At 52.2% G+C, this 14,835-nt stretch overlaps 1 protein-coding gene across 3 annotated transcripts in view; it reads left to right on the top strand.

The window, feature by feature from the left end:
- Positions 1-13,810, top strand: part of VPS28 (VPS28 subunit of ESCRT-I) — a 41,205-nt gene extending 27,395 nt beyond the window's left edge. For all 3 annotated transcript variants that reach the window (XM_072131965.1, XM_072131966.1, XM_072131967.1), the window contains 6 exons: positions 1,998-2,087; positions 12,021-12,126; positions 12,936-13,037; positions 13,125-13,178; positions 13,309-13,400; positions 13,540-13,810. In XM_072131965.1, coding sequence (XP_071988066.1) covers positions 1,998-2,087; positions 12,021-12,126; positions 12,936-13,037; positions 13,125-13,178; positions 13,309-13,400; positions 13,540-13,657 — 562 coding nt within the window. In that variant the 3' untranslated portion in view covers positions 13,658-13,810. The remainder of the gene's footprint in view (positions 1-1,997; positions 2,088-12,020; positions 12,127-12,935; positions 13,038-13,124; positions 13,179-13,308; positions 13,401-13,539) is intronic.
- The last annotated feature ends 1,025 nt before the right edge of the window (positions 13,811-14,835 follow it).

Here is a 14,835-nt window from a genome sequence, read left to right as displayed (position 1 = left end):
ACCTCGACTGTAATCTAAAACCCTTTTCCTCTTGGGGTTGGCTGGTTTAAGTCGAACCTGAGGCCTTTCCAACAAAAATTCTTGTGGATCCTGCACTAAAGCAAGATCTCCTGTCTCAGACCCTGATCTATCACCCAAACATTCACCAAACTACTTGGATGCTGAAATAAACATTTGTATTTGGGAGCCAGTCATCTCTGCTCCAGAGCAGGGAGAAGATCACATCTAAAATCTACCCAAGTGTCTAAGAAACAGAGGAAGCTTTTCCAAAGAACAAACGGCTCTGTCACTATCAAGTCTCCATTTGAACCAATACAAGACATTCCTCTGAGGCTGCTTTCCCTAAAAATCACCTTCCTGGAAGTAATTACTACTGCAGGAAGAATGGGTGAGGTCCAAGCCTTTTCTCCTCCAATAGTATTCGTAGTGATCATCGATGGTTTCTTCCTAAAATGCTATCCGGGTTTTATAGGCAACAATCCATTGTTCTTCCTTCATCATCTGTATACCTTAAAGCTACAGAAGACTTCTGCAATCACATCATATGCTCATTCATCTTCTGGGGAAAAACAAAGGAGCATCTGTGGGTAAAGCGACCACTGCAAGACTAAAGACTACTATTCCCAACTCCAGGGATGGTCTCCACGTCATGGGCATAGAGGGCCCCTGCGTCCGTAGAGCAGATCTGCAGGGCAGCCGCTTGGAAGAACCCTTTCACCTTCTTCCGAACTATAAATAGGACATTAGATCTTCCAGCAGTAGTCCCACCCTTATTGTGTATTTCTCTGGCCTCTCCTGTCCGTTGTGGAGGTGTTAGAAAAGGTGAAAATTGCTTGTACCGGATTTTCTGTAACCTCCACAGCGGTTTGGGTTTTTTTCACCCTTATTATTTTAGCTGTTAGTTATTTAAAGTCATATTAGATTTTCTGACAACTAGATTTATTTAGTCTGGAAAAGAGACGTCTAGGAGGGGACATGATTAATTTATATAAATATATGAATGATCCATACAAAAAAGTATGGTGGTAAATTGTTTCAGATTAAACCAAATCAAAAGACGAGGGGGCACTGTCTCCGTCTGGAGAAATCAAGGTTTAATCACTAGAGGCAACAGAGCTTTTTTACTATGAGAACTATCAATCTGTGGAATAGCCTGCCTCAGGCGCTGGTCACAGCAGGGACAGCAGGGAGCTCAGGCGCTGGTCACAGCAGGGACAGCAGGGAGCTCAGGCGCTGGTCACAGCAGGGACAGCAGAGAGCTCAGGCGCTGGTCACAGCAGGGACGGCAGAGAGCTCAGGCGCTGGTCACAGCAGGGACAGCAGAGAGCTCAGGCGCTGGTCACAGCAGGGACGGCAGAGAGCTCAGGCGCTGGTCACAGCAGGGACGGCAGAGAGCTCAGGCGCTGGTCACAGCAGGGACGGCAGAGAGCTCAGGCGCTGGTCACAGCAGGGACGGCAGAGAGCTCAGGCGCTGGTCACAGCAGGGACGGCAGAGAGCTCAGGCGCTGGTCACAGCAGGGACGGCAGAGAGCTCAGGCGCTGGTCACAGCAGGGACGGCAGAGAGCTCAGGCGCTGGTCACAGCAGGGACGGCAGAGAGCTCAGGCGCTGGTCACAGCAGGGACGGCAGAGAGCTCAGGCGCTGGTCACAGCAGGGACGGCAGAGAGCTCAGGCGCTGGTCACGGCGGGGACGGCAGAGAGCTCAGGCGCTGGTCACAGCAGGGACGGCAGAGAGCTCAGGCGCTGGTCACAGCAGGGACGGCAGAGAGCTCAGGCGCTGGTCACGGCGGGGACGGCAGAGAGCTCAGGCGCTGGTCACGGCGGGGACGGCAGAGAGCTCAGGCGCAGAGCACGGCGGGGACGGCAGAGAGCTCAGGCGCTGGTCATCCTGTTTCCCAGGATGATTCTGGATCCACATTAAAAGATAAAGGGAAGGTTTTTATATTCCTGTGTACATCCCGGGTAGGGTGCATCACCTGTACTGCCTTATCTTGTAGGTACGACAACATGGCCGAGCTGTTTGCTGTGGTAAAGACTCTACAGGCCCTGGAAAAGGCGTATATTAAGGATTGTGTTTCACCCAGCGAGTAAGTACATGTAGTGCCCCTCCTCCTCCCTACATGTCCCTCCTCTGTAGTACCCCTTCACCTCTGTACATGACCCTCCCCTGAAGTACCTCTCCTCCCTACATGTCCCTCTCCTGTAGTACCCCTCCTTCTCCTCCGTACATGACCCTACCTGTAATACTCCTTTTCCCCTCCTCCATACATGTCCCTCCCCTGTAATACCCCTCCTCCTCCTCTGTACATGTCCCTCCGCTGTAGTACCCTTCCTCCTCCCTACATGTCCATCCCCTGTAATACCCCTCCTCCTCCCTACATGTCCCTCCCCTGTTATACCCCTACTCCTCCTCTGTACATGTCCCTCCCCTGTAGTACCCTTCCTCCTCCCTACATGACCCTACCTGTAATACCCCTCCTCCTCCTCCCTACATGTCCCTCCCCTGTAATACCCCTCCTCCTCCTCTGTACATATCCCTCCCCTGTAATTCCCTTCCTCCTCCTCTGTACATGCCCCTCCCCTCTAGTACTCTTTTTCTTCTGTACATGTCCCTTCCCAGTAGTACTCCTCCTCCTTCTCTGTACATGTCCCTTCTCAGTAGTATTTCTCCTCCTTCTCTGTACATGTCCCTTCTCAGTAGTATTTCTCCTCCTTCTCTGTACATGTCCCTTCTCAGTAGTACTTCTCCTCCTTCTCTGTACATGTCCCTTCCCAGTAGTACTCCTCCTCCTTCTCTGTACATGACCCTCCCCTGTAGTACCCCTCCTCCTTCTCTGTACATGACCCTCCCCTGTAGTACCCCTCCTCCTTCTCTGTACATGACCCTCCCCTGTAGTACCCCTCCTCCTCCTCTGTACATGACCCTCTCCTGTAGTACCCCTCTTCCTCCTCCTCTGTACATGTCCCTCCCCTGTAGTACCCTTCCTCCTCCCTACATGTCCCTCCCTTATAATACTCTTCCTCATCCTCCGTACATGACCGTCCCCTGTAGTACTCCTCCTCCTCCTCTTCTGTACATGTCCCTCCCCTGTAGTACTCCTCCTCCTCCTGTTCTGTACATGTCCCTTCTCTGTAGTACTCCTCCTCCTTCTCTGTACATGACCCTCCCCTGTAGTACCCCTCCCCCTCCTCTATACATGTCCCTCCCCTGTAGTACCCCTCCGTCTCCTCTTCTGTACATGTCCCTTCCCTGTAGTACTCCTCCTCCTTCTCTGTACATGACCCTCCCCTGTAGTACTCCTCCTCCTGCTCTTCCTCTTCTGTACATGTCCCTCCCCTGTAGTACCCCTCCGTCTCCTCTTCTGTACATGACCGTCCCCTGTAGTACTCCTCCTCCTCCTCTTCTGTACATGTCCCTCCCCTGTAGTACTCCTCCTCCTCCTGTTCTGTACATGTCCCTTCTCTGTAGTACTCCTCCTCCTTCTCTGTACATGACCCTCCCCTGTAGTACCCCTCCCCCTCCTCTATACATGTCCCTCCCCTGTAGTACCCCTCCGTCTCCTCTTCTGTACATGTCCCTTCCCTGTAGTACTCCTCCTCCTTCTCTGTACATGACCCTCCCCTGTAGTACTCCTCCTCCTCCTCTTCCTCTTCTGTACATGTCCCTCCCCTGTAGTACCCCTCCGTCTCCTCTTCTGTACATGACACTCCCCTGTAGTACTCCTCCTCCTTCTCTGTACATGACCCTCCCCTGTAGTACTCCTCCTCCTCCTCTTCCTCTTCTGTACATGTCCCTCCCCTGTAGTACCCCTCCGTCTCCTCTTCTGTACATGTCCCTTCCCTGTAGTACTCCTCCTCCTTCTCTGTACATGACCCTCCACTGTAGTACCCCTCCTCCTCCTCTGTACATGATCGTCCCCTGTAGTACTCCTTCTCCCCCTCCTCTGTACATGTCCCACCCCTGTAGTACTTCCTCCTCCTCCTCCTCCTCTGTACATGTCCCTCCCCTGTAATACCCCTCCTCCTCCTCTGTACATGTCCCTCCGCTGTAGTACCCTTCCTCCTCCCTACATGTCCATCCCCTGTAATACCCCTCCTCCTCCCTACATGTCCATCCCCTGTTATATCCCTCCTCCTCCTCTGTACATGTCCCTCCCCTGTAGTACCCCTCCTCCTCCTCCCTACATGACCCTACCTGTAATACCCCTCCTCCTCCTCCCTACATGTCCCTCCCCTGTAATACCCCTCCTCCTTCTCTGTACATATCCCTCCCCTGTCGTACCCTTCCTCCTCCCTACCTGTAATACCCCTCCTCCTCCTCTGTACATCCCTCCCCTATAATACCCATCCTCCTCTGTACATGTCCCTCCCCTGTAATACCCCTCCTCCTCTGTACATATCCCTCCCCTGTTATACCCCTCCTCCTCCTCTGTACATGCCCCTCCCCTGTAGTACCCCTCCTCTTCCTCTGTACATGTCCCTCCCCTGTAGTACTCCTCCTCCTCCTCCTTCTCCTCTTCTGTACATGACCCTCCCCTGTAGTACCCCTCCGTCTCCTCTTCTGTACATGTCCCTTCCCTGTAGTACCCTTCCTCCTCCCTACATGTCCCTTCCTTATAATACTCTTCCTCATCCTCCGTACATGACCGTCCCCTATAGTACTACTCCTCCTCCTCCTCCTCCTCTTCTGTACATGACCCTCCCCTGTAGTACCCCTCCTCCTCCTCTGTACATGATCGTCCCCTGTAGTACTCCTTCTCCCCCTCCTCTGTACATGTCCCACCCCTGTAGTACTTCCTCCTCCCCCTCCTCCTCTGTAGATGTCCCTCCCCTGTAGTACTTCTCCTCCTCTGTACATGTCCCTCCCCTGTAGTACTTCTCCTCCTCTGTACATGTCCCTCCCCTGTAGTACCTCTCCTCCTCCTCCTCTGTACATGTCCCTCCCCTGTAATACCTCTCCTCCTCTGTACATGACCCTCCCCTGAAGTACCTCTCCTCCCTACATGTCCCTCTCCTGTAGTACCCCTCCTTCTCCTCCGTACATGACCCTACCTGTAATACTCCTTCTCCCCCTCCTCCATACATGTCCCTCCCCTGTAATACCCCTCCTCCTCCTCTGTACATGTCCCTCCGCTGTAGTACCCCTCCTCCTCCTCTGTACATGTCCCTCCGCTGTAGTACCCTTCCTCCTCCCTACATGTCCATCCCCTGTAATACCCCTCCTCCTCCCTACATGTCCATCCCCTGTAATACCCCTCCTCCTCCCTACATGTCCATCCCCTGTAATACCCCTCCTCCTCCTCTGTACATGTCCCTCCCCTGTAGTACCCCTCCTCCTCCTCTGTACATGATCGTCCCCTGTAGTACTCCTTCTCCCCCTCCTCTGTACATGTCCCACCCCTGTAATACCTCTCCTCCTCTGTACATGTCCCTCCCCTGTAATACCTCTCCTCCTCTGTACATGTCCCTCCCCTGTAATACCTCTCCTCCTCTGTACATGTCCCTCCCCTGTAATACCTCTCCTCCTCTGTACATGTCCCTCCCCTGTAATACCTCTCCTCCTCTGTACATGTCCCTCCCCTGTAATACCTCTCCTCCTCTGTACATGTCCCTCCCCTGTAATACCTCTCCTCCTCTGTACATGTCCCTCCCCTGTAGTACCCTTCCTCCTCCCTACATGACCCTACCTGTAATACCCCTCCTCCTCCTCTGTACATGCCCCTCCCCTCTATTACTCTTCTTCTTCTGTACATGTCCCTTCCCAGTAGTACTCCTCCTCCTTCTCTGTACATGTCCCTTCCCAGTAGTACTCCTCCTCCTTCTCTGTACATGTCCCTTCTCAGTAGTACTCCTCCTCCTTCTCTGTACATGTCCCTTCCCAGTAGTACCCCTCTTCCTCCTCCTCTGTACATGTCCCTCCCCTGTAGTACCCTTCCTCCTCCCTACATGTCCCTCCCTTTTAATACTCTTCCTCATCCTCCATACATGACCGTCCCCTGTAGTACTCCTCCTCCTCTTCTGTACATGTCCCTCCCCTGTAGTACCCCTCCGTCTCCTCTTCTGTACATGTCCCTTCCCTGTAGTACTCCTCCTCCTTCTCTGTACATGACCGTCCCCTGTAGTACTCCTCCTCTTCTGTACATGTCCCTCCCCTGTAGTACCCCTCCGTCTCCTCTTCTGTACATGTCCCTTCCCTGTAGTACTCCTCCTCCTTCTCTGTACATGACCCTCCCCTGTAGTCCTCCTCCTCCTCCTCCTCCTCCTCCTCCTCTTCTGTACATGTCCCTCCCCTGTAGTACCCCTCCGTCTCCTCTTCTGTACATGTCCCTTCCCTGTAGTACTCCTCCTCCTTCTCTGTACATGACCCTCCCCTGTAGTACTCCTTCTCCCCCTCCTCTGTACATGTCCCTCCCCTGTAGTACCCCTCCGTCTCCTCTTCTGTACATGTCCCTTCCCTGTAGTACTCCTCCTCCTTCTCTGTACATGACCCTCCCCTGTAGTACTCCTCCTCCTCCTCCTCCTCCTCTTCTGTACATGTCCCTCCCCTGTAGTACCCCTCCGTCTCCTCTTCTGTACATGTCCCTTCCCTGTAGTACTCCTCCTCCTTCTCTGTACATGACCCTCCCCTGTAGTACTCCTTCTCCCCCTCCTCTGTACATGTCCCACCCCTGTAGTACTTCCTCCTCCTCTGTACATGTCCCACCCCTGTAGTACTTCCTCCTCCTCCTCTGTACATGTCCCTCCCCTGTAATACCTCTCCTCCTCTGTACATGTCCCTCCCCTGTAGTACTTCTCCTCCTCTGTACATGTCCCTCCCCTGTAGTACCTCTCCTCCTCCTCCTCTGTACATGTCCCTCCCCTGTAATACCTCTCCTCCTCTGTACATGACCCTCCCCTGAAGTACCTCTCCTCCCTACATGTCCCTCTCCTGTAGTACCCCTCCTTCTCCTCCGTACATGACCCTACCTGTAATACTCCTTCTCCCCCTCCTCCATACATGTCCCTCCCCTGTAATACCCCTCCTCCTCCTCTGTACATATCCCTCCCCTGTAATTCCCTTCCTCCTCCTCTGTACATGCCCCTCCCCTCTAGTACTCTTTTTCTTCTGTACATGTCCCTTCCCAGTAGTACTCCTCCTCCTTCTCTGTACATGTCCCTTCTCAGTAGTATTTCTCCTCCTTCTCTGTACATGTCCCTTCTCAGTAGTATTTCTCCTCCTTCTCTGTACATGTCCCTTCTCAGTAGTACTTCTCCTCCTTCTCTGTACATGTCCCTTCCCAGTAGTACTCCTCCTCCTTCTCTGTACATGACCCTCCCCTGTAGTACCCCTCCTCCTTCTCTGTACATGACCCTCCCCTGTAGTACCCCTCCTCCTTCTCTGTACATGACCCTCCCCTGTAGTACCCCTCCTCCTTCTCTGTACATGACCCTCCCCTGTAGTACCCCTCCTCCTCCTCTGTACATGACCCTCTCCTGTAGTACCCCTCTTCCTCCTCCTCTGTACATGTCCCTCCCCTGTAGTACCCTTCCTCCTCCCTACATGTCCCTCCCTTATAATACTCTTCCTCATCCTCCGTACATGACCGTCCCCTGTAGTACTCCTCCTCCTCCTCTTCTGTACATGTCCCTCCCCTGTAGTACTCCTCCTCCTCCTGTTCTGTACATGTCCCTTCTCTGTAGTACTCCTCCTCCTTCTCTGTACATGACCCTCCCCTGTAGTACCCCTCCCCCTCCTCTATACATGTCCCTCCCCTGTAGTACCCCTCCGTCTCCTCTTCTGTACATGTCCCTTCCCTGTAGTACTCCTCCTCCTTCTCTGTACATGACCCTCCCCTGTAGTACTCCTCCTCCTGCTCTTCCTCTTCTGTACATGTCCCTCCCCTGTAGTACCCCTCCGTCTCCTCTTCTGTACATGACCGTCCCCTGTAGTACTCCTCCTCCTCCTCTTCTGTACATGTCCCTCCCCTGTAGTACTCCTCCTCCTCCTGTTCTGTACATGTCCCTTCTCTGTAGTACTCCTCCTCCTTCTCTGTACATGACCCTCCCCTGTAGTACCCCTCCCCCTCCTCTATACATGTCCCTCCCCTGTAGTACCCCTCCGTCTCCTCTTCTGTACATGTCCCTTCCCTGTAGTACTCCTCCTCCTTCTCTGTACATGACCCTCCCCTGTAGTACTCCTCCTCCTCCTCTTCCTCTTCTGTACATGTCCCTCCCCTGTAGTACCCCTCCGTCTCCTCTTCTGTACATGACACTCCCCTGTAGTACTCCTCCTCCTTCTCTGTACATGACCCTCCCCTGTAGTACTCCTCCTCCTCCTCTTCCTCTTCTGTACATGTCCCTCCCCTGTAGTACCCCTCCGTCTCCTCTTCTGTACATGTCCCTTCCCTGTAGTACTCCTCCTCCTTCTCTGTACATGACCCTCCACTGTAGTACCCCTCCTCCTCCTCTGTACATGATCGTCCCCTGTAGTACTCCTTCTCCCCCTCCTCTGTACATGTCCCACCCCTGTAGTACTTCCTCCTCCTCCTCCTCCTCTGTACATGTCCCTCCCCTGTAATACCCCTCCTCCTCCTCTGTACATGTCCCTCCGCTGTAGTACCCTTCCTCCTCCCTACATGTCCATCCCCTGTAATACCCCTCCTCCTCCCTACATGTCCATCCCCTGTTATATCCCTCCTCCTCCTCTGTACATGTCCCTCCCCTGTAGTACCCCTCCTCCTCCTCCCTACATGACCCTACCTGTAATACCCCTCCTCCTCCTCCCTACATGTCCCTCCCCTGTAATACCCCTCCTCCTTCTCTGTACATATCCCTCCCCTGTCGTACCCTTCCTCCTCCCTACCTGTAATACCCCTCCTCCTCCTCTGTACATCCCTCCCCTATAATACCCATCCTCCTCTGTACATGTCCCTCCCCTATAATACCCATCCTCCTCTGTACATGTCCCTCCCCTGTAATACCCCTCCTCCTCTGTACATATCCCTCCCCTGTTATACCCCTCCTCCTCCTCTGTACATGCCCCTCCCCTGTAGTACCCCTCCTCTTCCTCTGTACATGTCCCTCCCCTGTAGTACTCCTCCTCCTCCTCCTTCTCCTCTTCTGTACATGACCCTCCCCTGTAGTACCCCTCCGTCTCCTCTTCTGTACATGTCCCTTCCCTGTAGTACCCTTCCTCCTCCCTACATGTCCCTTCCTTATAATACTCTTCCTCATCCTCCGTACATGACCGTCCCCTATAGTACTACTACTCCTCCTCCTCCTCCTCTTCTGTACATGACCCTCCCCTGTAGTACCCCTCCTCCTCCTCTGTACATGATCGTCCCCTGTAGTACTCCTTCTCCCCCTCCTCTGTACATGTCCCACCCCTGTAGTACTTCCTCCTCCCCCTCCTCCTCTGTAGATGTCCCTCCCCTGTAGTACTTCTCCTCCTCTGTACATGTCCCTCCCCTGTAGTACTTCTCCTCCTCTGTACATGTCCCTCCCCTGTAGTACCTCTCCTCCTCCTCCTCTGTACATGTCCCTCCCCTGTAATACCTCTCCTCCTCTGTACATGACCCTCCCCTGAAGTACCTCTCCTCCCTACATGTCCCTCTCCTGTAGTACCCCTCCTTCTCCTCCGTACATGACCCTACCTGTAATACTCCTTCTCCCCCTCCTCCATACATGTCCCTCCCCTGTAATACCCCTCCTCCTCCTCTGTACATGTCCCTCCGCTGTAGTACCCCTCCTCCTCCTCTGTACATGTCCCTCCGCTGTAGTACCCTTCCTCCTCCCTACATGTCCATCCCCTGTAATACCCCTCCTCCTCCCTACATGTCCATCCCCTGTAATACCCCTCCTCCTCCCTACATGTCCATCCCCTGTAATACCCCTCCTCCTCCTCTGTACATGTCCCTCCCCTGTAGTACCCCTCCTCCTCCTCTGTACATGATCGTCCCCTGTAGTACTCCTTCTCCCCCTCCTCTGTACATGTCCCACCCCTGTAATACCTCTCCTCCTCTGTACATGTCCCTCCCCTGTAATACCTCTCCTCCTCTGTACATGTCCCTCCCCTGTAATACCTCTCCTCCTCTGTACATGTCCCTCCCCTGTAATACCTCTCCTCCTCTGTACATGTCCCTCCCCTGTAATACCTCTCCTCCTCTGTACATGTCCCTCCCCTGTAATACCTCTCCTCCTCTGTACATGTCCCTCCCCTGTAATACCTCTCCTCCTCTGTACATGTCCCTCCCCTGTAGTACCCTTCCTCCTCCCTACATGACCCTACCTGTAATACCCCTCCTCCTCCTCTGTACATGCCCCTCCCCTCTATTACTCTTCTTCTTCTGTACATGTCCCTTCCCAGTAGTACTCCTCCTCCTTCTCTGTACATGTCCCTTCCCAGTAGTACTCCTCCTCCTTCTCTGTACATGTCCCTTCTCAGTAGTACTCCTCCTCCTTCTCTGTACATGTCCCTTCCCAGTAGTACCCCTCTTCCTCCTCCTCTGTACATGTCCCTCCCCTGTAGTACCCTTCCTCCTCCCTACATGTCCCTCCCTTTTAATACTCTTCCTCATCCTCCATACATGACCGTCCCCTGTAGTACTCCTCCTCCTCTTCTGTACATGTCCCTCCCCTGTAGTACCCCTCCGTCTCCTCTTCTGTACATGTCCCTTCCCTGTAGTACTCCTCCTCCTTCTCTGTACATGACCGTCCCCTGTAGTACTCCTCCTCTTCTGTACATGTCCCTCCCCTGTAGTACCCCTCCGTCTCCTCTTCTGTACATGTCCCTTCCCTGTAGTACTCCTCCTCCTTCTCTGTACATGACCCTCCCCTGTAGTCCTCCTCCTCCTCCTCCTCCTCCTCTGTACATGTCCCTCCCCTGTAGTACCCCTCCGTCTCCTCTTCTGTACATGTCCCTTCCCTGTAGTACTCCTCCTCCTTCTCTGTACATGACCCTCCCCTGTAGTACTCCTTCTCCCCCTCCTCTGTACATGTCCCTCCCCTGTAGTACCCCTCCGTCTCCTCTTCTGTACATGTCCCTTCCCTGTAGTACTCCTCCTCCTTCTCTGTACATGACCCTCCCCTGTAGTACTCCTCCTCCTCCTCCTCCTCTTCTGTACATGTCCCTCCCCTGTAGTACCCCTCCGTCTCCTCTTCTGTACATGTCCCTTCCCTGTAGTACTCCTCCTCCTTCTCTGTACATGACCCTCCCCTGTAGTACTCCTTCTCCCCCTCCTCTGTACATGTCCCACCCCTGTAGTACTTCCTCCTCCTCTGTACATGTCCCACCCCTGTAGTACTTCCTCCTCCTCCTCTGTACATGTCCCTCCCCTGTAATACCTCTCCTCCTCTGTACATGTCCCTCCCCTGTAATACCTCTCCTCCTCTGTACATGTCCCTCCCCTGTAGTACCCCTCCTCCTCCTCCTCCTCCTCTGTACATGTCCCTCCCCTGTAATACCTCTCCTCTGTACATGTCCCTCCCCTGTAGTTCTCCTCCTCCTTCTCTGTACATGACCCTCACCTGTAGTACCCCTCCTCCTCCTCTGTACATGATCGTCCCCTGTAGTACTCCTTCTCCCCCTCCTCTGTACATGTCCCACCCCTGTAATACCTCTCCTCCTCTGTACATGTCCCTCCCCTGTAGTACTTCCTCCTCCTCCTCCTCCTCCTCTGTACATGTCCCTCCCCTGTAATACCTCTCCTCCTCTGTACATGTCCCTCCCCTGTAGTACTCCTCCTCCTCTGTACATGTCCCTCCCCTGTAGTACTCCTCCTCCTCTGTACATGTCCCTCCCCTGTAGTACCCCTCCTTCTCCTCCTCCTCCGTATATGACCCTCCCCTGTAATACCTCTCCTCCTCTGTACATGTCCCACCCCTGTAGTACTCCTCCTCCTCCTCTGTACATGTCCCTCCCCTATAGTACCCCTCCTCCTCCTCCTCCTCTGTACATGTCCCTCCCCTGTAGTACTCCTCCTCCTCTGTACATGTCCCTCCCCTTTGTCTGTGTGTGAATATGTCTATATAATGTGTTGCAGATACACCGCTGCCTGCTCCCGCCTCCTGGTCCAATATAAAGCCGCCTTTAAGCAGGTGCAGGGGGCTGAGGTCGGTTCCATCGATGACTTCTGCAGAAAGTACAGGGTGAGTCTGAGGTTATTCTGCCACCACCAGCGCTGTACACAATCAATCTTTAATTTACAATCCTGTGCCGATCCCCCTGAGACATTGGGGCAGATTTACTTAGCCGATTCTGTCGAGATCCAGCGTTGCGTTCTCTGTGGAGGATTTGGGTCTTCCGGCGATTCACTAAGGTAGTGCGATGTCCATCAGGTGTCACCGTCTTATGTTGGGTACAGGTAAGCGCGTGTCGAGCAACACATATATATATATTTTTTTTTTTTTTAAATACAGCGGTTTTTCTGAATCTGTCGGGTTTTCCGACGGACCACCCCCCCCCCCCCCCCTGATTTCCGTCGTGTGCATGCCGGCGCCGATGCACCACAATCCGATTGCGTGCATCAAGAACCCGGGGGCAATTCGCCACAAAATGGTAATTTTCGTGCAACGCGACTACAAATAGCGATTGGGGCCCTTAGTAAATGACCCCCGTTGTCTGAGAAAGTCTGGCTGGTTTGTCCTTTTATCAGATGGAAGTGTATGAGACTGCAGAATCTGACTACACAGGGTTTGATTGTAGTCTGTTACCATGGAGACAACATGGCAACAGACTACATGGTAAATTGAAATGAAATTCTTTTGTATATGGACGTAAAATCTGTCTCTGCTCCTCTATAACCGCCCATATTGATGATCAGGCCGTGGAGAGGCTGGAAAGGGAGCAATAGTTTGTATTGCAGGAGACTGTAGCGCCCCCTCTGTCTGTGACTGATCAGTGCTAATAATAATGATGATTGAGCACTAATTTCTGGATCTGCTCCTTCCTAAAATAGCTGGACTGTCCTCTGGCAATGGAGCGAATCAAGGAGGATCGACCAATCACCATCAAGGATGACAAGGGAAACCTGAATCGTTGCATTGCAGATATTGTATCGGTGAGCGGCTGATGATGATTTGTAGGGTTAATCCGCGCTCCGTAGGTGTCTGTATGTCGTTACACTGGATGTCTTCTCTTCTTGCAGCTCTTCATCACTGTGATGGACAAGCTTCGCTTGGAGATCCGGGCAATGGATGAGGTAACATGGCCGCTAGTTATGCATCTCTTCACTCCTGCACCATGAGATAATTCTAGGCCGCCCAATGATGACGTCTTCTAACCCCCATCATCCGTGACTGACCTCCACTCGCTCTGCTCTGTCCCCACAGATCCAGCCTGACCTCCGCGAGCTGATGGAGACCATGAATAGGATGAGCCACCTGCCCCCAGACTTTGAGGGAAGAGAGAAAGTCAGCCAATGGTGAGACAGGCCGTGCGTCTTATCCCTCTCTAGCATTGCTGGCGTTACCGCATGCGCTTTGTCGCAAATCTCCTCTCATCAGCTGTGTGAGTGTGCCTTGTGGGGTATCCACTCATCGCTGACTCCTATTTGTCCACAGGTTACAGAAGTTGAGCAGCATGTCCGCTTCCGATGAACTGGATGATTCCCAAGTCAGACAAATGTTATTCGATCTGGAGTCTGCGTATAACGCTTTCAACCGCTTCCTCCATTCCTAACCCTGTGGGTGGCCTGGGATACGTATGGAGCAAACAATTGTCCATCCTTGGTCCTGGAGGAGAAGAAGTTGGGGTTAGCAGCCGCCCTCTCGCATGTCACGTGACTTCTGTGTTTCTGTGTTTGTACAATAAAGACGTCCTCTCATTCCTGTCCTCCCTGACTAGTTGCATCACTTCTAGAGGCTTCGTTCACATGTGGAGTTTACTTTGTGTTTTGAAACGCAATCCAACAGCTGACGGGAGGAGATTTGCTGAATTACAATGCTCATAACATTTACACAGAGACACTATAGCGGCTCGGAGATGTTTAAGGAAAAAAATTGGAATTTCCTTTCAGATTTCTGAACACTTCACCGGCTCGTCAGTAGGGTAGGACAAATCAGCTCTTCCATAAATGGAGAGACGCCTACTCCATGATACAGACCCATCCCGGCTAACTATGGAGGAGAGTGAGGCGACAAACTTCATTCAGTGCAAATAAAACATTCTGAACAATGTAAGGGATGTGAGTATTACAATTCTGCTGGGCTCAAATGTAACCCAACTAGATAGAAGGTAGACACCATTCTAAATTTCACTTCCATTTGATTCAATTACCATGAAGATCTCAAGGTGTTAACAATCTTCGTAAAAGCTGTTTCTGATAGTATGAGGGGGGCAGATCTGATAATGGGGGATTATACAGGGGTTTTAATGCTAAATATGTAAAATTTCATTCAAAGCTGTATTTATCCCCAAAATAGTCAATTCTGAAAATCCGGAAAAGCAATATTCGATTTGTAAGCGCGTGACGTCAAAATAATTTACCCAGACATTTAAAAAATGTAAAGCAGACGATGGGAAATGATATTCAGCAATGTATTTAGGTGGTAAATCTTCTGCCTGAAAACACAATGATTTCGAAAATGGGAAATCTTTCAAAAAAATTTCATTTTTCCTTTTTTTTTTGTAAATAAACGCAAAACTTATCTGCCAAAATTTACCACTAAAATGAAGTACAACATGTGATGAAAAAAACTATCTTAGAATTGTTTAGATAAGTAACAGTGTTCAGAAGTTATAACCATATAAAGCCACGCAGGTCAGAATTCAAAAAATGGGGCGGAGCCTTAAGCTACAATCCTTAACCCCTTCACGCTCCGCGGCGGATATATCCGCCACGGAGCGCAGTGACTTAG

Source organism: Engystomops pustulosus, unplaced genomic scaffold (genome assembly GCF_040894005.1).
Source record: "Engystomops pustulosus unplaced genomic scaffold, aEngPut4.maternal MAT_SCAFFOLD_185, whole genome shotgun sequence".
NCBI lineage: Eukaryota > Metazoa > Chordata > Amphibia > Anura > Leptodactylidae > Engystomops > Engystomops pustulosus.
Note: the sequence above shows the minus strand (reverse complement) of the source record. Positions and strands in the feature narration are given on the sequence as shown.